At 34.9% G+C, this 24,098-nt stretch overlaps 1 protein-coding gene across 3 annotated transcripts in view; it reads left to right on the plus strand.

Annotated features, from left to right (window-relative positions):
* Positions 1-24,098, plus strand: part of CngA (Cyclic nucleotide-gated ion channel subunit A) — a 195,868-nt gene that overhangs the window by 147,574 nt on the left and 24,196 nt on the right. For all 3 annotated transcript variants that reach the window (XM_076416227.1, XM_076416228.1, XM_076416229.1), the window contains 2 exons: positions 9,184-9,519; positions 12,276-12,476. In XM_076416227.1, coding sequence (XP_076272342.1) covers positions 9,184-9,519; positions 12,276-12,476 — 537 coding nt within the window. The remainder of the gene's footprint in view (positions 1-9,183; positions 9,520-12,275; positions 12,477-24,098) is intronic.

Raw genomic sequence — 24,098 nt, forward strand, 5'->3', positions numbered from 1 at the left:
CAATCTACAGGAGATGAATATTATTTAATATATTCAGAGTATTTATTTAATAATAAGACGTTGGGCTACAATTTGCTAACAGCTCCACAAATAGTGCTTGAATAGTTTCCAACGGCACGTAATCCTATTCATTTACCAAAACATCCGTCAATTGCTACAATGATGTTGGAGATGGAGATAGTACTCCTCACTCTGCTCTAAAACTCCGCATAACTGTTCAGTTATGCTGAGATCTAGCGATAGTGCTGACCACTAAAGATGTGTGATTTTGATGCACCTCAACGATATGAATGAGAGGACTAGCTGAATACCACGATATTCACGACTAAATTATAATAGAATCTCCTCAATTATTTAAGGTGGAAACAGACACTCCGGATCGTAGGCTTCTTTTGGAGTTGTCCATATTGCGTTGCCCAGGCGTTTTTAAGAAATAATGTAAACGATGATTCATCGAATCATACCACATCTTTTCAATCATCAAACATCCAAGTTTTATGTTTGTTTCAGTTGATTCAATTAATGTTAGCTCTATGGAGAATTATAGAAGATTCCCCGCTCTACTGTTTTTGTCGAAATAGTATTACTGCGAGTTACGTTATGTTGTCACAATCATTTTTCTGTCGGTTTTTCTCAGATAACTTTGGTGTTCGTCCACTATCTCCCTCCGCCGATGATGCTTTAGCATGTTTTGTGTATTATGTCAGTACTATGGATACTGTTGATCGTGAAGGTTCTGAAAAGTTCTGAGAGATTACTCATTTCACCGATCCCTTATTTCAACTGCCGCAGAACAAAGCTTATAATATACTGAAATATAACATATAAAACATTTTTTATTACACCTAGTGGTTCCGCAATCTGCCCAATAGGCAATTAGTATATCTTACGTTTTACTCTACGGACTTCATTATCACGTCGCATATTTAGCTTATTATCGAGTACATTAGGATGCACTGACACTCTTTCGAAGTAGTTCACACAAACACGTTGAATTACACTCGTTATATGTTCTAGAGGAATGCTGCGTTGTATCACTTCATTTGAAACATAGTACGGAGCATCAGCAATGGCAGACAACACTTATTTTGGAACCGTTGAATGATGGATATATTAGATTTGCCAGCGGTACCCCATAGGTGGATTCCATATGACCATATAAGCTTGAGTATAGACTCACACAGCAATACCTTGTTATCTAATGATAAGTTGGATTTGCGGCCGATGAAACAATACATTTGATATAATTTATGTCCAAATTGTTTTCATTTAGAAAGTTACAGGTTAGGCTTCTTCCAGGTTAGGCGTAACATCCTCTACTTAAGGGAGTTGACAATGATTGATAATCACTGATGGACATGTTCTTCTGCGCAGGGTAAAAGTTATATGAGTCGATTTTGTTTTATTGGCTTTAATGCGCCATGTCTTCAACCATAGTTGTATTTGCTCTAGGTGGGTTTGTAGGTTCATTGATGCTGTGACTGGATCTTCATGAGATACTAAGATTGCTGTGTGGTCTGTGTATTAGTAGTTATTTTTGTAGTGGCTAGATCGGCTGTATATAGAAGATTACTACCTTGCAGAACTCCTGAATATATCGGATGTAACTCGGTATGTTCAACGCCTTGTTTTATAGTAAAATGTCTGTCAGTGAGATACAATTTTACTAAATGATAGTCCAATGAGGGAGAAATTTCTTTAATTTAACTTGCAAGCCCGTCTGCCGTACTTTGTCAAAAGCCTGAAATATGTCTAGGAAAGCAGCCGAACAATATCTTTTGGCATTTGGGTCCATGTTTGTTTTGTTTACAAGTCTATGCATAGTTCCATAATTATTGCGAAGCCCAAACTAATGTTATGGAATTATTTTTCTTTTCTCTATTATATAGTTTAGCTTCTTTATCTAATTATTAAGTATTAGTTTGAGAATCATTAATATTTTAGCTACTTTCCAGAAGCTAATTTGTAGCATAGCATTAAATATAAATGTTAATAGCTGTATACCCTTTTCTGATAGTTCTTGTAAAATTTTACCGGTAATTAAATCGTAACCAGGAGCTTTTTTAATATTAATCTCTCTCATTATTGTTTGTTTAAATTTTTTGACCGTTAATTTTCTATGTGGTAGGCCATTTTAAATGGTGAATTTAGAAAGCTAATTTTATTTTCGTCATCTTTATGCTCAGACTGGAAAGGTTTAAAAACATTTTTTAAGTGTTTTGAGAAAATGTCGGCCTTCTCTTTAATGCTTCTATCTCAATTATTTTCATTAGTTTTAATAGGTGGGTTATGCTGCTGGGGTCTCTTAAGTTTTTTTGTTGCTTTCCACAACAAATAGTCTGTAGCGTCAGTTGATGTCAAATTTTCTAAATATTCTTGAATGCCTTGGTTTTGTTCACTTTGGATCAGCTCTTGCAGCTCTTTTGTCTTATTAAATTTTCTTTCATTCCCTTCAGTTCTTAGCTGTTGCTAATTCTTTCTTTCTTTTTTTTCAACTTTCTTTTTTCTGTTATCTTTTTATTATTCGTATTTCTGAATTGTACATGATATATGTTTGTTTTTTCTTGGAAATCTTTCACTTTTAGCAGTGGCAGAATATGCTGCTCCACCTATAAGACATGGCATGTAAACTGAACTATACATATGCGTGGTCCACCTTTTACAGCATTTCGAATCTGTGTATCAGTCATGCTCCATCAATCTGAACAAGTGGTAGTTAAAGAGAACCATGATAGTGCCTGCGAACTCTCAATAACTCACTAATACCACATGGAAAATTCTTACTTTATGTAGTGAAATATCAGATCCATAGGATTTAACAGTTAGGTTAACTATTAGGTTAGGTATGCACTCACCTATTATTTCACCTAATATTTTGAATTTTGCCCGTACAACAGTCTAGAGTTGCACTTAAATAACCATAGTTATATTGAGTCCAACTCAGAAATGAAGAGTAAAACAAGAAAGAGTCTTTTGTTAGTTGTAGTAGGCATCATTTAAGTGTTTTTAAATAAATCTATTCTGTTTGAGTGTGAGTTTTTGAGCACATGAATAACTGGAAGTGTCCTAAATATTTGATATAATTATTTCTGGAAAATAAAGTGACTTGCATTACTATGGTCTAAGTCAAATCAAATAATATTATTCATTAAAATGTATAAGTTTTCACATAAGAGCGAACAATTGAGAACAATCGGCCAGCAATTTACCTTCCATAAACATCGTTTCTTGATGAGAAGCCAAGAATGGATGAATTGCATTTAAATGTTGTAAGACCGCTGGTATCGGCCTAGCAGTGACAGAAATAATAAAGGCCGTTGGAGAAACATTCTTTCAACGACTTCATGTGCTGCTTATACAAATTTAGTGACAAGAAAGAGCACTGTCAGCACAGCTTACACTTAAAAAATGCGATAGCAACATTCTAAAAGTTATCGCGGTATAAGTCTCCTGTCAATTGTCGGAAAGGAGTTTATATGAGTGTCTTAAAAATGATAATTTAAAGAGCTCGCGAGAAGACTCTTTTGGCAGATTTCGAAGCTTAACAGGTTCCATTAAAAAATATTCACTTCTTCAGGCGTCTGATCGTATTCCTATTAGTTAGATGCAAGTGTGAGATCGGATCGGATAGTAAATTCATTTGAGATCCGAGCCGGTGTAAGCCAAAGAGATGTCCCTCCACTGTCTTTCAAAATAGTCAATCTAATTATACGAAATTTTTTTAATACAAAAATAATATAACTATATTTATGACTGCAGTATCATATGAGTTGAGTGTAGTATTGCTGCTGTAAATCTCAACGAAATCTAGATAGAACAAATGGAGAACTTCAGGTACTTGGTATTAGTAAAATAAAAGAGGAAAGTAACATCTATCGATGTAAATAAAATTTGGATATGAGCCAGGATAAGAGCTTTTGCTTCTCTAAGGTGATGCGTTTAATCAGGATTAAAATATGAACCTTTTTTCACCAATCCTTCTGTATCGCTCAGGAACTTAGAAACTGCTACATCTAGAAACTAATTTGCTGCAATATTTCAACATTCTCATGAGAATGGAATCCTTCCTCTTGCCCCCTTGCAATTATCTTGATTTCTTGACTTACTGTGGGTATCTGAAGGTCTCGATGTAGGTAATCACTCCTATAATACTTGGGTGCACCCACAATACCTCTCAGGACTTTGTTCTGAAAAATTTGTATTTTATTAATGTTACTCTTTGCAGAACACCCATAACTGAACTTTGTGTTTTTTTATAGGTTTCAGTATTTGATCATATAATAGCAATTTATTATGTATTGATTTTCTTCCAATTAGCCAGTACATTTTCCTATATTTCAATTCCAGTTCTTTTTTTCTTCTTTATGTGTTCCTTCCAGCGAAGTTTTGCATCAAGATTCATTCCTAGATATTTAGCGTTGTTGCTATATGGAATGATAATATTATTTAATATTGTAGGTGCTTGTACGGTCTGATTATAGGTGAACTGCACATGCACAGATTTACTTTCGCTAATTTTTATTTTCCAAGCTTGTGTCCAATTATTTATGTTGTCACTTGCCTGTTGTAATTTTCGTGTGGCTTCTTCACTATTGTCTTCGACAGCTATAATCGCAGTATCATCAGCAAATGTAACCATCGTGATATTTTCCATTTGTGGTATATCACAAATGTAAGGTAGACAAAGCATTGGTCCCAGTACACTTCCTTGTGGTACACCTGCTTTAGATTATTTTATTGTAGAGTAAGCTTCTTCTTGCTTGACTCTAAAGATTCTGGTTGTAATGTTTGATCTTAATAGTTCGGTGTGTTGTTTTGGTAGCATTTTCTGTGGTTTATGAACAAGGCCTTCATGCCAAACCTTATCGAAGGCTTGTGATACATTTAATAATATAGCTGAGCATACTTTTTAACTCTCGTAGGCTTTTTAAATATCATCTGTTATTCTGTGGACCTGGTCAATTGTTGAGTGTTTGTTAATAAACCCAAACAGGTGTGTTGGTATTAGGTTTTTTCTCTCTATGATCGGTTTTATTCTTTTCAACAGGAGTTTTTCAAAAACCTTAGATATTACTGGCAGCAGTGATATAGGTCTATAATATTTTATTTCGTTTGGTGACTTCCCATGTTTTGGGACCATTATAATTTCCGCCATCTTCCAAATGTCTGGGACATGTTTTAATCTAAACGCTGTATTGATTAAGTTGGTGAGTTTTATAATTCCCTTTTTTGGTAGTTTTTGCAGTAATTCTCCTGTTATTAAATCGTAGCCTGGTCATTTCCTGGGGTTAATGTCAGTTTTATTAACTTTGGTTAACTCTTTGGGCGTGACTAATTCAATCATCGAATTTTCAGCTTCTATGTCCGGCAAATTATGTTCAATATTAGTTTCGTTTGGTTTGAAAGTTTTTCTAGATATTCCGCAAATGCTTCTGCTTTTTGGTGTTTAAATAAATAAACTCATCTTTACACTTATTGTTTACAGCAAAAGGAACTACTCAACAGTATGCTTCCCTTCTTGGAGGAACAGAATTTTTTCAATAGCCGCGTTACATTAAAGTCCAAACGGCGGAAGGTCTTTTAATCTGCGCCCCTGTATACCGACCCACGTTCCAAACAGCATGAAAGGGACGACCCCAGCCTCTACTCCACCTCCCCACCTTCCGCCCGACCGAAGAACGATCGCCATCAATTAGGAGCGGGGCGTCGCGACGGAGGTCAAAGCCGCAATAAACGTCAAAACGATGAGATGATTCTATTCGTAATTAGTGGCCGTGTTTGCCCGAGTTAAGTGGTGTTTGCCGGCGGTAAATAATACTGTTTGCGTGCCGCTGCCCCTTGCGAGACAACCCTAATAGCCCGAATTACTTTATTAAATTCGAAAGACAATTAGATAGATTTCGATCTGGTGTCCGGGGTCTTTTTGCACCCGGCTTGTGTCTGTATCTGTGTGTGTGTGTGTGTGCGTCTTAGCGGCCGTTGATCGACGGACCTGGGCCGCGTCGATATTTCATTCTGACCCAGATCAGCGAAATCGTGCGGATCCAACGCCAACCGGATGAAACCGAACCGTTTTGTTTCAGTTGGCTTTTTTTCTGTCTCCTCTATCTGTTTTTTTTTGTCTTTGTTGTCCGTTTGATGGACTCGGATGTTCGGATGATAATCTTACACGGAAGGGCGTGATGGATATTGTTTCCTGGGATCAACGCGAAATTAATTGATCCCTAGACCAACCGCTGGGTTGTTCGATAACCCTGCCAACAAAAAGAGAGTGTTTCCACCATTTTTTTAGTCAATTCTCGGTAATGCATACATGTTGTACATGTTGTTTTCTGATATGGAATATATGAAATCTTTTCATTAAAATAATCACAAGTCGGTAAAAGAAGTCTTCTATCATATTATGTGATAACTTCAAATCAAAACGTGTTAAAACCACTCATATATATGCTGCTATTGTATTTCTGAATGTTGGTCAAGAACTCGTTAGAGTTATTTCCCGTCCCTGAAACCAATGAACGCAATGGATCTGGCGATGGAACCAGTTTGTAATTTGGTAAATGTTTACTCGACTATAGTAAGAATGCGATTCAAAATCATCATCATTCATTAGATATATATGTCATTAATTTCCATTTGTATTAAATATAAATCTTGGTAAAGTATTAAAGGAGATATTTTCCAATCGCTGTTTCATAATAGTGACCAGTAGTTTTAATCAGTGTCTCACTAAATAAACTTTCCCTAAACTTCCACAAATATTTCACGACCAACATTATATAAATAGGTCCAGCTATTTTAGCCAGACTAACGAACAGTAATTCATGCCGATATAAGTTTATAGATATAGATTCTTAGGTTTCGAAATCACCACTCAACAATTGAGCGAAAGTGTGAAAGGCGTTTGACAAAAAATAAGGTTTGCAATATTGCTGGATGTCTCACAGCCATTTGACCGGGTGTAAAATTTGAGATTGATTCACAATATGAGCAAAATATTGCAGATCTATTTTTTTGAAATAACATATACGAAGGGGTATTCTCAACATTTAGACCTATCTCGGTTGTAGTTCTGCAGGGTCGTTCCGTAGGTAGGTTCCAAGACTCTCTTGTATCAACACTGCTGATATACCAACGACAAAAAAAACGGTACTTAGAACATTCGCCGACGACATAGTCCTTATGACAAAAGACACCTCTCTGCATAGAGCTATAGAAAAACAATAAGCGGATGTGAATAAGCTATGTAATAGTCGCTGTTGATGATCCTTCCTTTTTCTAGGTAGTCAATGGGAATTATTCCATGCATATACCAAAATACAGACGCCATAACCTTGCCAGCTGACTGTTGCGTTTTTCCACGCTTTGGAGCGGGTTCATCTTGTGCCGTCTACTCGGATGACGGTCGATTGGATTTCGGGTGCAATTATTGAAATGATGGAGCTGTTAACATTCATTGTCACATATTGACGCAAAAACTCAGGTTTATTACGCTTATCATCTTCAAACACTGCTCCGAATCATCGGCTCGTCGTTGTTTTTGGTCAAAAGTGAACGAGCGTCAAATATTCGTGAATGATATGATGTACACGTTGAGTTGATATCTTTAGAGTATCTGCTATTTCATTCAATTTCGATTTACGGTCATTCAAAATCATTTTGTGGGGTTTTTTAATGTTTTTATCGGGAACAACCTCATTTGGGCGTTCACTGCGTTCACCGTCTTCGGTGCAAATTTCACCACGTCTAAACTTAGCATATCAATACTTGATGTATGATTTTCCTGGGGTAGTGTCCGGAAACTCGGCATCAAGCCAACCAACCAAGTTTGTGCTTCAACTGTATTTTATCCCTTCAAAAAGGAATATTTTATCAACACGCGAAATTCCTTTTTATCCATTTTTTTCACAATAACAAAAGTTGCTTCACTCAAAATGTTATAATTCACAAACTAATGATCCGACAACTGTCAAATTTACACACGCATCTTTTGAGGGTTGTGGCTAACTAAAAAACATATGGATTTAATTCTAGTAGCGCCATCTATGTGTCAGGCCAGGGACTTTTCAGTTGACCTGTTAAACTTTTTATTAACCGACTTCGAAAAAGAAGGAGGTTCTATGTTCGTCTGTATATTTTTTAATGTATGTTCGCCGATTTCTCGTGAACTATGGACCGATTTTCAAATGTCTTTATTTATTCGAAAAAGTGCATTTCTGGGATGGTCCTATTGGTACCAAGTCTTCATCTGATTAGGGGAAGGGGGCAAATCGAGGAAAACGCTCAAATTTCAAAGCACGTATGTTTTTTATCTAAAATTATCAGATATTTGGGTATAATATTATCGCTCAGCTGATACGGCGAAAAATCGGAAGTAGTTCAGTGCCAAAGCCATTATTACTAACTAACTGTACTGCTTCTATGGTTAAAGCGTTTAGCTACCTAACGAAGGGCACAGGTTCGATTCCCAGCGCGGAGAACAATTTTTTGTTATAGTTAGAATATTTGTCAGATCACCTAGATCAGATAGGCTAGAGAGCGGACCCCGGGGGCTGAAGCGTTCCTTATTTTCAACCATTGTTTGTTTAATCCTAGTTTTCCTCATACGGGCTGCACTTACTAGGCCTACACATTGTAATATTAAATAAATTAACTGCGTAATTTATTGAATAAATATCTAATACTAAAAAGACTATATTTTATTTTATTATTTTTTAATTTCAGTGAGTTCCTTATTAATTTTTTAAAGTTGGTTCAATTTTTTAAATATTTTTTAAGTTTAGTATAAGAACTGGAGCTTTTTTTAGAGATTTAATGAAAACTACATGTTTATACTCATTTGGTAAATACTGGGTTCCAAATAGTTTGTAGGCACTATGACAACCGATTTGCTAATGTGGACACATTCGTATGGGGATGGAAAGTAGTATAGAAAGTGGCCAGGTCCAATTTAGCATGCGTTTTTGTGTGCATTTTCTCACAAAGCTTAATTTCAATTAATTCCATCGAATTATTATAATTACATACGTATTCTAATCAATTAACGTACAAATTATTGCAACATCCTTTTTACTTACCAAATTTACTCCTCTCCGACTTTGGCTATTAAAACGCGGACAATTAAACTATTAATTAATAAATTACTGGAAAGTAGTTTTACTACGTGATAATTTTTAATTACAGGTTATCTGGAACAAGGACTTCTGGTTACCGATCCAAAGAAGTTACGAGCCCACTATCTCCAATCAAAATCGTGGAAAACCGACGTTTTCGCGGTACTCCCAACGGATTTGGCCTATTTCTGGTGGTGGCCGTTCGACTGTCAGGTGAAAGTACCTTGCAGCGTCATAGTACGCCTCAATAGACTGTTCAAGCTGCCGCGATTGTGGGAATGGTTCGAACGCACGGAAACTGACACAAATTACCCCAACGTTTTCCGAATCTGTAAGGTGGTACTGGCCATTCTGGTACTCATACATTGGAACGCGTGTTTGTATTTTGCAATCAGCTATGCTATTGGTAAGTATACTTAATATATAACTTTTTTATTCTTGTGTTTCACTTACTCTATATGATCTGGTCAAATTCAACCAAATTATAGTTAGTATTAATATTTTTTAGTACATGCATCCATTTTTTTTTTGTTCTTCATTCAATATACTGGTTCTCTAACGCATATATCAAAAAAAATAATTATGGTTCCAGAATCATCAAAGTCAGTTAATTTAGATAGAGGATGCCAATCGAAAAATATTGGCTATTTAAATATATAATTAATATTATAATAAATATATAATTGCGAAATACATCTGATTATTACTGTAAAATGTTATCATGACATTTAGTGCGTTTAAATTAAGCAATTAAGCTATAAAAGAAGAAAAGGCAGAACGACTAAATAGACACAATAGGTTAGATTTGCAATAAATAATAATTCTAGGCTTGTTAAAAATGTCACTTGGAAGGTGTGTTGATCAAGATCCTTCCCATTATACTGCACCGCCGTTATCATGCTATACAAATTTAAAATACGAACTTTCCCAATGGGCATCCTGTTAAACTAAATAAGCATATTTTATAGTATAATGGTTATTGCTTAGTATCCAAGTAACAGGTCAATTGGAAAGTCCCCAGCCTACCATAGTAAAACACACTTTTTGGCAATATTACTTTTCTTAATTAACATAATTCTCTTCAAAAAAAAAGGTTGACACACTTATTATATATATACTACTGATTATATTTCAGCGATCACCTCTTCATTCAACACACCGAACTATTAAATTCATACATTACAACCAGAATGTTTAGAGTCAAACAAGAAGAAGCTTACTCTACAATAAAAGAATCTAAAGCAGGTGTACCACAAGGAAGTGTACTGGGCCCAATGCTTTATCTACTCTACACATGTGATATACCACAAACGGAAAATATTAAGATGGCTACATTTGCTGATGATACTGCGATTATAGCTGTCGGAGACAATAGAGAAGAAGCCTCACGAAAATTACAACAGGCAAGTGATAATATAATTAATTGGACACAAGCTTGGAAAATAAGAATTAATGAAAGTAAATCTGTACATGTGCCTATAAACAGACCGTACAAGCATCCATAATATTAAATAACAACAACGCTAAATATCTCGGAATGAATCTCGATGCAAAACTTCGCTGGAAGGAAGATATAAAGAAGAAAAGAAAATAACTGGAATTGAAATATAAGAAAATGTACTGGCTAATTGGAAGAAAATCACAATTATCAGTACATAATAAATTGCTATTATATAAGCAAATATTGAAACCTATATGGACATACGATGTTCAATTATGGGGATGTTCTGCAAAGAGTAACATAAATAAAATATAAATTTTTCAGAGCAAAGTCCTGAGAGGTATTCTGGGGGCACCCAAATACTATAGGACTGATCTACATCGAGACCTTCAGATATCCACAGTCAGTCAAGAAATCAAGAAAATTGCAAGGGAGCGTGAGAAAAGACTCCATTCTCACACGGATATTGAAATATTACAACTATTGGATACCCAGAACAGGACACAGACTCAAAAGAATCAAACCATCTGATCTTGTGTAGTGTTGTGTAGTGAGGTGCATATATTAAAAAAAAAAAGCAGTGACATGTATAAACATTATTTCAGCAGAAACTGAGATAGGGCCGATGGGTCCTTCTAGTTATATACCTACATTAAAGTTATCATAAAGACAAATTGTAGGTTAGCCGGAAACGACTAGTAACAATATATTAATTAAATAATAAAAAAAACCTCTTCATTCAAAGAAAATTTCTTTCCAGCAAGCATTCTTTTGAGATCTGAGAACAGGAAATAGTCGCTGGGGGCAGATCTGGAGAAGACGGTGGGTGAGGAAGCAAATCAAAGCCCAATTCATGGATTTTGATCATCATTTTCACTGATTTGTGACACGGTGTATTGTCTTGGTGAAGCAGCACTTTCTTTTCCTCTTTTCGTAGAAGATTTCGTCCTTCAAACGGCCCAATAACGCTATGTAATAGTCGCTGTTGATGGTCCTTCGTTTCTCACGGCAGTCAATGAGAATTATTCCATGCACATCCCAAAATACAGACGCCATAACCTTGCCAGGCGACTATTGCGTTTTCCCACGCTTTGGGGTGGGTTCATCGTGTGCACTCGGATGACTATCGATTGGACTTCGAAGTGAATTGATGGAGCCATGTTTCATCCATTGTAACATATCGACGCAAAAACTTGGGTTTATTAGGCTTGATCATCTTCAAACACTGCTCCGAATCATCAACTCTTCGTTGTTTTTGGTCAAAAGTGAGTTCGCGCGGCACCCACTTCGCACAGAGCTTTCTTATACCCAAATATTCGTGAATGATATGATGTACAATACAGCTGTCAAATGTATACATGCATCTTTTGAGGGTTAGGGTTAACTAAAAAACATATGGATTTATACTAGTAGCGCCATCTATGTGTCAGGCCGGGGACTTTTCAATTGACCTGTTATTGCTGACTTTAGTTCACCATTTCTTTATATGTAATTATTTATTATAAATTGAATAGAAATGTATTCATTTACATTTGGTCGGTTTAATTAGAATGCAACCTCAACATTAAAATTATTGGAAACACAATCCTAAAAATTATTTAACACTTCTTATAATTTTTTATAAGCATATCCATTTTCATTTTTTATACTTTACTGAGAATAAAATATCTTACCGATTATTTCTGGAGCTTTCGGTTTATCTGCATCTCTCTCTGCTTCAGGTTTTGGAACGGATAATTGGGTTTACAACTTAGAAGGGCCGAAGAATTCAACGTTGGCGAGACAATATATTTACAGTTTTTACTGGTCGACGCTGACGCTGACGACGATTGGAGAGACCCCAGTACCCGAGAACGATGCCGAATATCTGTTCGTGGTGGCCGATTTCTTAGCCGGAGTCCTCATCTTTGCCACCATTGTCGGTAAGTCTTCCTCTCACTATCAATTGAATGAATACTACTTACACTAGATTGAATCGCCTTCGTTTTTTAAGAGTGTATTCTAGTTTAGAATTTTGAAAAACTCGATTTTTGAGGCTTAATCATTCAAGAATGTGAGGATAAAGAGAGGATTTTCTAAAATCATTTTTTTTTTCTAAAATATGGTTGTTTTAGTTATCTTATTTTTCTCATTATATCTTCGAAAATAATTTAAATATTGAAAAATCCTCTTAAGGATTAAGTTACTTAAGGACTTAATGATTGGAAAAATGTAGTCCAATGAATCATCATTTACATTGAATCCTAGAAATGGCTATCTTTATGTATATAACCCCAAAAGAAACCTAAGGTCCAAAGTGCCTGCTTCCTACACTCAAACGTGGGGGAGCATGGGGATGGTATTCACCTGTTCCTATCATTCACATCACTGGCCGGATTACTGCGAATAAATATCTCCACATCCCCAGTGATGAATTTATTAGTATGACCAATAATGCACCCACATCATTGAAGTAGTTGACAAATATTTTGAAATAAAAATGGGACAATATGCAATTGAAAGCTATTCACACACTATTCTGCGAAGAGTTGCAGCTATTTTAAAAGCAAATACTGGCTCAATACCTTATTATTCAATAAATATTGTGTATATATCAAGTGTGCTTTATTTTGTCTATCCTTGGAATTAAGGCTACCGACTGGCGAGCGACAAACTTAGAAATCATCCCAGAAAAAATCCGGTCTTACCCAGCCTGGTTACTGGCGTGACTGGGATAATTTTCCTTGTCGTATTTTACACTCTTGCCTAGGACAACCACAAACATAATCTTACGACCATACCCCAGCACGATTCGAACGCGCGACTATCGCAACATTAGGTGGACCGTCCTGTCGCCTTTACCACTGCGCCACCAAGCCGGCTGGGGTTAAGTTTTGAAAATCGTTAAATTAATATTAATAAATATTGACTATAACTTATAGTTCTTGACACTTTTTTTGATAGAAAAAGTTAAATGTATTACTTAGGAAGTTGTTCTTAAATACGTTGTTCATTAATAGGCGCTACTTTGCCCCAATTTCGTAACGAAATATAGACTCTTCCTTTTTTTTTAATGCAATCCATGAATCGATTGATCTAGACTGATAATAGTTACGGGAAGCAACATCGGGAAAATGAAGCGAATATAGGAGGATTTCCCATATGAGCGTTCCCAAATATGTTTTGATGATTTTGAGGCGTCCCAACAAATATTGTACTGAAAAATTATTTTGCCATGTCTTAAATATTCCTATGTAGCGACCTTGAGGCATGTCTAATTTTATATCGTGGAATAGCAGTCAACAAAGTACCCAGAAATATAATCAGATGTTAAACACGGGCGGGTGCCAGTAGCGACAACTAGAATACGATAACGAATAGCTGGCAACCCCGAGACCTTTATCTGGGATGTTATTGAAGGCTATTTCGATCATTCAATACCCGACCATCGTTTGATTCACACGTGCCACCATCGACTGCCCAAGCCTCGTCACCAGGTAACACCGCTGCCATCCGTTTTACCTATTTTCTATTTTCTACATTTGTATTACTTCAATAAATAACTGTCACATAATATAAACACCACTGTTTCATTACATATTACCTCCATTCACCGAGCCATTTTACTTACCCCAAACATATTATTCTTTCTTTATGATGTCATCCTCTAGTTATGATGTCATTTGGTTTTTGTAGATCACATTAAATGTTTCTGATGCTTGTTTGTTGTAATAGGTCCGTTTCTTAAAGTCGCTTATTAATTATTGCTTCACTTCCTTCATTACCATTGAAGCAGCAGGTTACAAATGAAAACACATCTCTCAATCCTCGTAGATTTCATCATATGACATCTCTCGATGGTGATAGGCGTTTGGTCGCTGTTAATAAGTCATCATTCAACGATTGACATCAGTTTTCATCTACAAATTTCTCGACTTTGCATTTAAACAAGCGATATGTAAAATGTGAGTACATACACAATGGCAGCATACCCAAAATATGGTAAAACATTAATAATGGTGGCCTGACGAGATGAAACTACCGCGGCGAAAGTGACGGCAGAACTCAAACTCACTTGTCCAATACTATTTCAAAAAGAAAAACAAAACAGCTGGAGCTCCACATCCATAACTAACATCCATGGAAGGGATACGATTACGAAACCCTTTATAACGAAAACCAACGTTAAGCTTCGAAAGAAGTGATACAACGATTATAAAACCTGGATTTAATGATTGGAAAAATGCGGTGTAGTCCAATGAATCATCACTTACATTGAATCCTAGAAATGGAAAGGAAGCTTCAAGAAGCCCCAAAGTGCTTGTTTCCTGCAGTCATACATGGAGGAGGATGGGGATGGTATTCAGCTGGTCCTCTCATTCATATCCCTGACCGTATTACTGCGATTGAATATCTCCACATCCTCAATAATGAAGTTCTTAGTATGACTAGCATATTGCCGCTAGAACTGTCATATTCATAGTCTAAGCCAAAGAAGATCTTAGTTTCAGTTTGAGGAACATCAAAATATTATCAAACATCTTCTCTGACCAGCATAATCGCCAGGCTTCAACATAATTGAACCGCTATAAGGAGTTCTGAAGCAGCGAATAAGGAGTAGATTTCCATGTCCAACATCAGTGACGGAATTGACTAATGTTTTGGAATAAGAATGGGACAACTATTCAGACGCTATTCTGCGAAGTATTGCAGCTATTTTAAAAGCAAATAGTGACCCAACACCTTTTAATCAGTAAATATTATACGCATTTCAGGTGTTCATAGTATTTTGTCCATCTCCTGTGATTCTAGATTGCTGAAGGAAATATTCTAATGCCCATTTATTATTTTCTAAAACGTTACGAACTAATAATTCCAACATCTAATATTATAGAATAATATGCTTAGAGCATTACTATATGTTAAAAATAATTTTCATAAATAGATAAAGGAATGTGTGATAATATCCTAATATTCCGATATATAATCCAATAAAGATATCATATACATGTCAAACTTGATTTGATAAGGTCTAGCGAACTTGATAATCTCTGTTAATCCCTCGAATGTTTGATTTAGAAACCTGTGCGTTGAATTAAAAGTGTTTTTATATTAATCGTTAGCTAAAGATTCATCATTTCATTATAATTCAGAAATAGAAGTGTTACTAATTTAATTAACAAAAAATATAAACTTTATCGGTTGATAATTCCATGACTAAGACTAATTTTAAGCTCATAACATTTGCCTTCGCATTTGTTGAAATATTGGAAGCATCACGTTAGACAAAAAGCAAAACACATTAGAACCAAAATAAAACAACTATACTGGTTAGTCGGAAGATACTCTCAACTTGATCTAAAATCAAAGAGGTTGATCTATAATACAATTATAAAGCCAATTTGGACTTATGGGGTGCAAATATGGGGTTGCACTAAAAATTCAAATCAGTTAGTCATACAGCGCTGTCAAAACAAGGTTCTTCGATTGATTACCAATGCCTATCGCTATGTAACCAATGAAGAACTGCACGATGACCTGGAAATCAAATGGATTTGCGAAGTTGTGCAGGATTTCGCCTTGAAACACGAAAGAAGATTACTAAATCATACTAACGTGGAAGCAATACAACTGCTGGACAGCGCGCAGGATGTCAGGAGATTGAAACGAACAAAACCATACGAACTTGTGTGAACATTTAGTGTGTATTATTAGTGTAAATTATAGCTATAAGTTAATAATTAATAAATAATTATAATTTTATAATTGAGGAATACATACTGATGTATTTTCTCGCACTCGTCTTGCTTGTTAATTAACCCAAGCACATAGGAAAAGTAGTAATAAATTAATTGTAATAATAATAATAATTAAGATTGTACTAAAGCGTATCTAAAAAGATGTTATAAAAAAATTGTTGAAATAGTTGGCCGAATAAAAAGCAAATGTTCTTTTGTGTGGTACCAAACATGATATGATATCAAGGGAACAAAAGGACTGCTCCACATATTGTTAAACGGATATGTTGTATAATAAAAATTGGAAGAAACCCGTTAGATATTCCAGCATTGAAAGACGATCTTATAATAGGAACATCATTCGGAAATTGAAACATATATTTGAAAAAATCTCCAAAAAAGTCCAATATTTTTGTGTAAAACCTACGAAACTTTGTCCAGTTTGTCAAATGCCCAATATCTTCAGTATTACTCCTATATATAGAATGGGGCGAAAGTCCCGCTACCGTTGACGCAATTTCTGCTGAGTGACAATAATGGAACAACTAGCTAATAATGGAACAAACTCAATTAATATTGTCACCATTTCGGCTTGTTCTTGTGGCGTATATTTATCCATAATAAAATTTGGACGTCTACATAACACAATGGTTAAAGCAAAACTGAGCTAAAAAGTCAATGGTAGCGGGACTTTTGCCTCAGCTTAATGTCAAATCAAAATGATAGCGTGATTTTTGCCCCACCTTATATAAGTTTCTAAACAAAACCGGACTCCTCACATAACATTACGTGATGAAGATGTAATTCAATCTAGTAACAAGGACGTCTGCTTCAAAAATATGATTGTTGCACGTGTGACATGTTGTTGAAATCACAGCTTCCTCATATCTAATTCTAAAGGTAATAAACGTAGCTTTATTTACTATAATATTGCCGTCAGTATTGTTTTTAAAAAATTATAAGTTAATGATTTCACCGGTCTCTAAAATACACAGTTAGTTTATCTGAATATAACAGTATTTCAACATGGTCTTGAGGATTGTCTTCATTTCAAAGGGCCAGTTTTGAATCAAACCAAACCAAATATAAGTTTCATTTCTAAATAATGTTTCCACTATGCTACAGTCTAGGGCATCAATAAAAATGATGATATTTTAAGAAAAATTTGCACTGCAAAAACTTACTCTAGATATTGGGCCTCAACGAACTCAAAAGAGAGACAACATAGGTTATTACACCGTCTAAACATTACTCGTGGGCTTTACCTTTTTAGACTTTCAGTGGACGAAGTGTATATGAGTGAATAGAAAATATTTGTAGGGTATTTAATTAGGTCCTTATATGAATTTTGATCAGAAATATCTATAGATGAAAATGAAAAGTATCGATGTAAACAACAGCTAAATCCAGTGTTTTTGCCATTGTTATAAATGAAATAATACTTTTTAATATAATATTATAGGGTTTTTATCTATATCCAGGCGCTAATTGTAGAACTGCCGATGTCCAACACTTTTAGAAACATATGACGATGCTACGCCATCATATCCAAGTTGTCGGTTTTGGTTGTATTACTAGTTGGTTTGATGTTTTAGTGCAACCCCATAGGTTCATTGGTTTTACGATTGATTAATAAACCAATCTCTTTGATGTTATGTCAAGTTGAGAGTATCTTCCGACTAACCAGTACAGTTGCTTGATTTTGAATCTGATATGTTCTGATTTTTGACTAATATGATGCTTCTCATTTGACCTACCATCGAGAAAGATACCATCTGATTCTGCTTGAGGAATCGCGCATCTGTCAAATAACATTATTAACATAGACAGATGTGGAACTATAAAGCTCTATGTTTTCAGCACTTGTAGTTTTTCTACAGCCTTAAGCAGAAATATATATATATATATATATATATATATATATATATATACTAGCGACCCGCCCCGGCTTCGCACGGGTGCAATGCTGATACTAAATTAAATACACTACAGAAAAAATATGAACGTTGTATATAAAAACATAGCGGCCCGCTCCGACTTTGCACGGGCATAAAATATATATGCCTATGTCACTCAATGAAAACATGATTAAAATCGATCCAGTATTTTTGGTTCATTCATTACTGCCCTAGGCCTGCACGCATTAAATTTGGAGTAAAACAATTCCTCTTCCCCTATACTTACTATGAAGATTTCCTGCTATCTTTGGAATATCTAAATTCATACAATTTTTATTACATTACACATTTTTAAACGCAAATTTTAAATTTGTATCTCCGAAAATATTTGTTTAATTTACATGCTGTAAGGAACCATATTGATCTATATTAATTGCACACTGTATTTAAGGTACTTAATTCGATAAGGATTAATGCCGTATTGCTTAAAATAGCTTCGTAAATAAGCCATTTTCTCACGTAAAAAGTAAACAATAAAAATGGTTAATGTGGATTATCCCTGAAAGATAAACATATACCATCGCGGACTTTTTTGTAGACCTTTTTATAGTGTACAATACTGTAGTACATTAATTTGATCTAACTCGTAGGATTAGGCAGCGTTTTTGATAATTGCTAAATAAGCCTAAAAAAATAGGTCAATTTACGACATCACGTTAGAAACCTCTAAAATTAGCAATGTTGCCTTAGTATATTATGCATGTATTATACATACAAACCTTCCTCTTGAATCACTCTATCTATTGAAAAAAACCGCATCAAAATCCGTTGCGTAGTTTTAAAGATTTAAGCGCACAATGGGATATAGGGACAGAAAAGGCGACTTTGTTTTATACTATGTAGTGATATATATATATATATATATATATATATATATATATATATATATTACTATGATAACTGTGTCGTCAACAATGATTGCAAGTATTTTCTTTTATTGCTGAAATATCAGCAATGTAGAGCAGATATAGGAGTGGTCCCAAGATACCGCACTGGGGAACTCTAGCCGTAATAGGTTTAAGTGTTGAGAATGTCGCTACATAAAATATTTTCCTTATATGCTTCTTTTGCAAAGATATGACCACAGTAATAATTGTGCGGTAGCAATTTGCTGATCTTGCACGTTAGTCCCAAATGCCATACTCGCGTGTAGGGCGTCCAGAAATATTGCAAAGCAGTGTTTCTTTTCTTCAAAAGCCTTTTCAACTACCGCTCCCTGCATTTGGTCGATTAGTGAGTGGTTATTTCGAAAATGCAAATCTAGTATTTATATAAATGGGTTAATATGTTTTAAGAGCATATTCTCAAATTATTTTGATATCGCAGGTAGCATCGAAATAGGTCTGTAAGATCTGACTTGTTCTGGTGGTTTATATATAGACTCATCAGCCTAATGGACTATTTAGGGTTTGTTTACAGAAATACAATATACATCACATTTACATCAGTTAAAGTATACAATGTTATGACAACTATAGAATGCAAAGAACAATATAAATACATGGTTGGAATATAAAGTCTATAGTTAAATGTGTAGGATATAGAGTACATATTATAAAATGACAAGTAAAATATGTAAAATCAGACAGATGCATGAATATATAAATGTTACAGTACAATGGTCGCACAACCCACGACAATGGTATGGATACAAGATACAAAACTGCAAACGAACATGCACGATATTACATAGATGCACACTATTATATTTCTGTTACGGTTAGAAAATTAATGAGCTTGTCCAGGTTCTCCAGCCCAAGACACTGGTCCATCGTCTCTCCCAGGTTGACCAACCGTCTCTGGGTGTTGTATTTTCGGCATTCAGTTAGTGTGTGTTGATAAACAATGATAAAACACAATCGACGCACAGTAATGGACTTCTTCCCTTAATGAGAAACTCATGGGTTAGTTTGCAGTGACCAATTCTGAGATGCGAAAATAAGCTTAAGTTGCGCCTGTTGATGTTAGTGGTGCTAAGGCCCTGATAATACTCTTCTTACATCTCCCAAAGCTTATTGTTTTCTATTAGATCCCATCTGAGTTGGTTTAGATATCTAAAAATCCTAGTAGAGTGGTGCTTAATATATCTACTCCAGAAGAGAAAATTTTCCGTAAGTGATCCTTCCCTCTTATAGGCTAAGTAGTCCGCTCTTTCATTTTCAATGATCTCAGAGACAGAAGGGAGCCACATAAAGGTGATAGTTTTGCCGCTCCTTTTCAATTTAGAGGTTAATTCCGGATAAGAACTCTTAACGGTTGTAGAGGTAGATGTGGTTAGAGGCACTTTAAGGAGTTCATTGAATCGGAGTCGATAACTATTCGTTTGTCTTGAATATTTTGTATTGAGATCAGGGCCCTATACATGGCAGTCATTCAACAGTTCAGTTGCAACAGGCAACAGTTCAGTCGTCAACACACTCGATGAAACGGGGTGTCCTGAAGTATCCTTCCGATATCACCGATGTAAATGCTGCCCCCACGTAGTCATTGCTCTTGGAAACGTCCGCGAATATGTAAAGATGTTCAGGATATTTAATTCTGTCGGTTTGAAAGGTATTTCAAGGTAAACATTTCAATATAGTTGATTAATCAACTGCTAGAAAGTTATTTAAAGTTATTAAGAGTTTAAGCTGTGTTTTCATCCAATACTTTTACTATTATTATTACTTTTTATTACTATTATTACTTTTTAATTCATTGCCTTCGAACTTTTTTAGTCTCGAAGTTGCTCTTTATCATTGCTATCAAAACTACAACATTTTTTTTCAAATCAAACAAAAAAGAAATTCATCCAGAAAATATAATTTGGGGTGTTCCAAGATTAGCGTCTATATATACTGAATAACAGAATAATTCTAAATGAATAACGGTTATTTTGTGTAGAAAACTATACAAACCTTCGTATTTATCGATCAGGTTAGGTTGTTTAACAGTTGTTTACGATGATTCTAACATTAATGGTTGATAAATAATGAATATTCCGAATAAAATTATCTTAAAAATTGTCTTAAAAGAGCTTGCGCATATTCATTCTCTTAAAATGTTATTTTAACCATTTCGAGCAACCATTTTTATTTCTCTAATCAGAGATCCAAACTCGGGACCACCGTTCTTAAACTTAAAAGTATCTGTCGATGCAAATATAACGAACGAAATCGATGGTTATTTTTCGTCTGGAACTTTTTCCCCCTCTCTCCGGCTAATGAATATTCATTTTTCTTTCGCGACTTATCGGAGCGTCTGTTTCGCACGGTCGAAACGGCAGGTTCAGTTTTCGTTTTGATGAACAATTAGCCGTGAAAAGGGAACTTTAATTAAATCTTCAAAATACGCGCGAAACAATTAAATTTCCCACCGTGGTTATTAAAATTATGTTGTTTTTTGTCTGAAATTGAGTAGTAAGTCATCGGTAAAACCAAACTTAGGGAGACCACTTTTTGGGACTGAAGATACCTTATAATCAAATAATAGTAATCATAATTAAGTAACAAAAATGGCGTCATACACAAATTGAAACAGACCATAGAAACAAACAATCGGTTTATAGAAATTAGCCAATCAAATGTCTTTGTAGGGAAATTCAAATGAACCAATCATAAAAGTGGTCCCAGTGCCTACATTGGTGGGACCACGCATAATATTTTCCGCGGTTTCGCCTATTGAAGTAAAACCTCTATATAGTCTATTCGAAGTTTTTTTAGTAATGCGTCATGGGCATTTGTGACGTCGAAATATTACAATGTTGCCGCATCAACTCTCAGTTTTAGTTCAGTTTGGCTTTGCCATACAAAAAAATCTAATATAAATAAAGTAATTGAACAAAAATGTTATCACTACATAGTATAAAACAAAGTCGCCTTTTCTGTCCCTATATCCCTATGTGCGCTTAAATCTTTAAAACTACGCAACGGATTTTGATGCGGTTTTTTTCAATAGATAGAGTGATTCAAGAGGAAGGTTTATATGTATAATACATGCATAATATACTATGGGAACATTGCTAATTGTAGAGGTTTCTAACGTGATGTCGTAAATTAACATATTTTTTTAGGCTTATTTAGCAATTAGCAAAAATGCTGCCTAACCCTACGAGTTAGATCAAATTAATGTACTACAGTATTGTACACCATAAAAAGGTCTACAAAAAAGTCCGCGATGGTATATGTTTATCTTTTAGGGATAACCCACATTAACCATTTTTATTGTTTACTTTTTACGTGAGAAAATGGCTTATTTACGAAGCTATTTTAAGCAATACTGCATTAATACTTATCGAATTAAGTACCTTAAATACAGTGTGCAATTAGTATAGATCAATATGGTTCCTTACAGCATGTAAATTAAACAAATATTTTCGGAGATATTACAAATTTAAAATTTGCGTTTAAAAATGTGTAATGTAATAAAAATTGTATGAATTTAGATATTCCAAAGATAGCAGGAAATCTTCATAGTAAGTATAGGGGAAGAGGAATTGTTTTACTCCAAATTTAATGCGTGCAGGCCAAGGGCAGTAATGAATGAACCAAAAATACTGGATCGATTTTAATCATGTTTTCATTGAGTGACATAGGCATATATATTTTATGCCCGTGCAAAGTCGGAGCGGGCCGCTATGTTTTTATATACAACGTTCATATTTTTTCTGTAGTGTATTTAATTTAGTATCAGCATTGCACCCGTGCGAAGCCGGGGCGGGTCGCTAGTCAAATGTAATTTATTTTAACGTTATAGTACATCTTATACATATATTATCGAAGGACTTAGAACACATTTAAGAAAGACAGTATTAACTTTAAGAAACAGGTATAATAGTTTGTAGGTTAGATTTGTTTTGTTTACATTTAACTCTTTTCCACACCACCCATGAGGTAGAGTTTCTAGACGCGTTTTTTTATATCCCGTATCCCCCTGCAGGCCTAGTCCACCTAATTAACAATTGTATATCTGAGAAACGTATGTTACTTTCATTCGAGAGCATATTTACCTTTTTTACGTTTAGTTCTTGTTTTCTTCGATGGTGTGTTTACCTGTCAAATCGTTTTGGTAACACTGTGTACGCCATTCTTCATAAAATTAATCACTGAATTCTGTCTACTGCATTTACTATATCTACAAAACAGTTAGTATCCATTCTCTCCTCATACCCTCATCTCTAACCTATTGCTCATTAATTAATGCTAACAATTACAATCATATCAGTGCACACAAATCTTTCATGCCCTACAATACCATTTTCTACAGTTATATTCATTTAACTATGTGCATACCTTTAGTTGTTTCCACTCTCATCACTCTGTCTCAGGACGTTCCAGCATTGCACAGCATTATCACATATCCTGAAAGTTTCCGTCAGTCACTTTCACTTTTCGACTCACTGTCCAATTCAATCACTAAACTGTTAATTTATAATCTGTCTAAAACATGTTCACGATTCCACCATTTATCAATTACTTCCTCTGTACGTCTTATCGGGTTCATAAAAACCGATGGTGTTATGGTTGACAATGCTTCCACATATCCAAACAGTATTTGATGGAATATCTTTCTCGACCAGCAATATATCTGCAATTAATTATTAGTAAATAGAATATAATTTTTCCATCAAGTTTTGATGTCTTTAAAATTTTTGTTACTGTCTTGCCAAACTTCCACAATGAACAATTTTTGAAATATTCAAATTTCATCAAGATACACAAATTTAAATAGTTTATCTTCCTTGATCTTATTTTATGCTTTAAAAATTGAATTATTTTTAAGATAATGTCTGAAAGTTCCATTAAACCTGTCCGAGGGTTCTCTTTACGCCATTTAAACCCTATACCCTGTAAGAGTAAGAGTGTATAAAAGGATGTGTTACATCCCTCAA

Source organism: Rhynchophorus ferrugineus, unplaced genomic scaffold (assembly GCF_030347505.1).
Source record: "Rhynchophorus ferrugineus isolate W39M unplaced genomic scaffold, kcgeb_rfMv2 rfM10, whole genome shotgun sequence".
NCBI lineage: Eukaryota > Metazoa > Arthropoda > Insecta > Coleoptera > Curculionidae > Rhynchophorus > Rhynchophorus ferrugineus.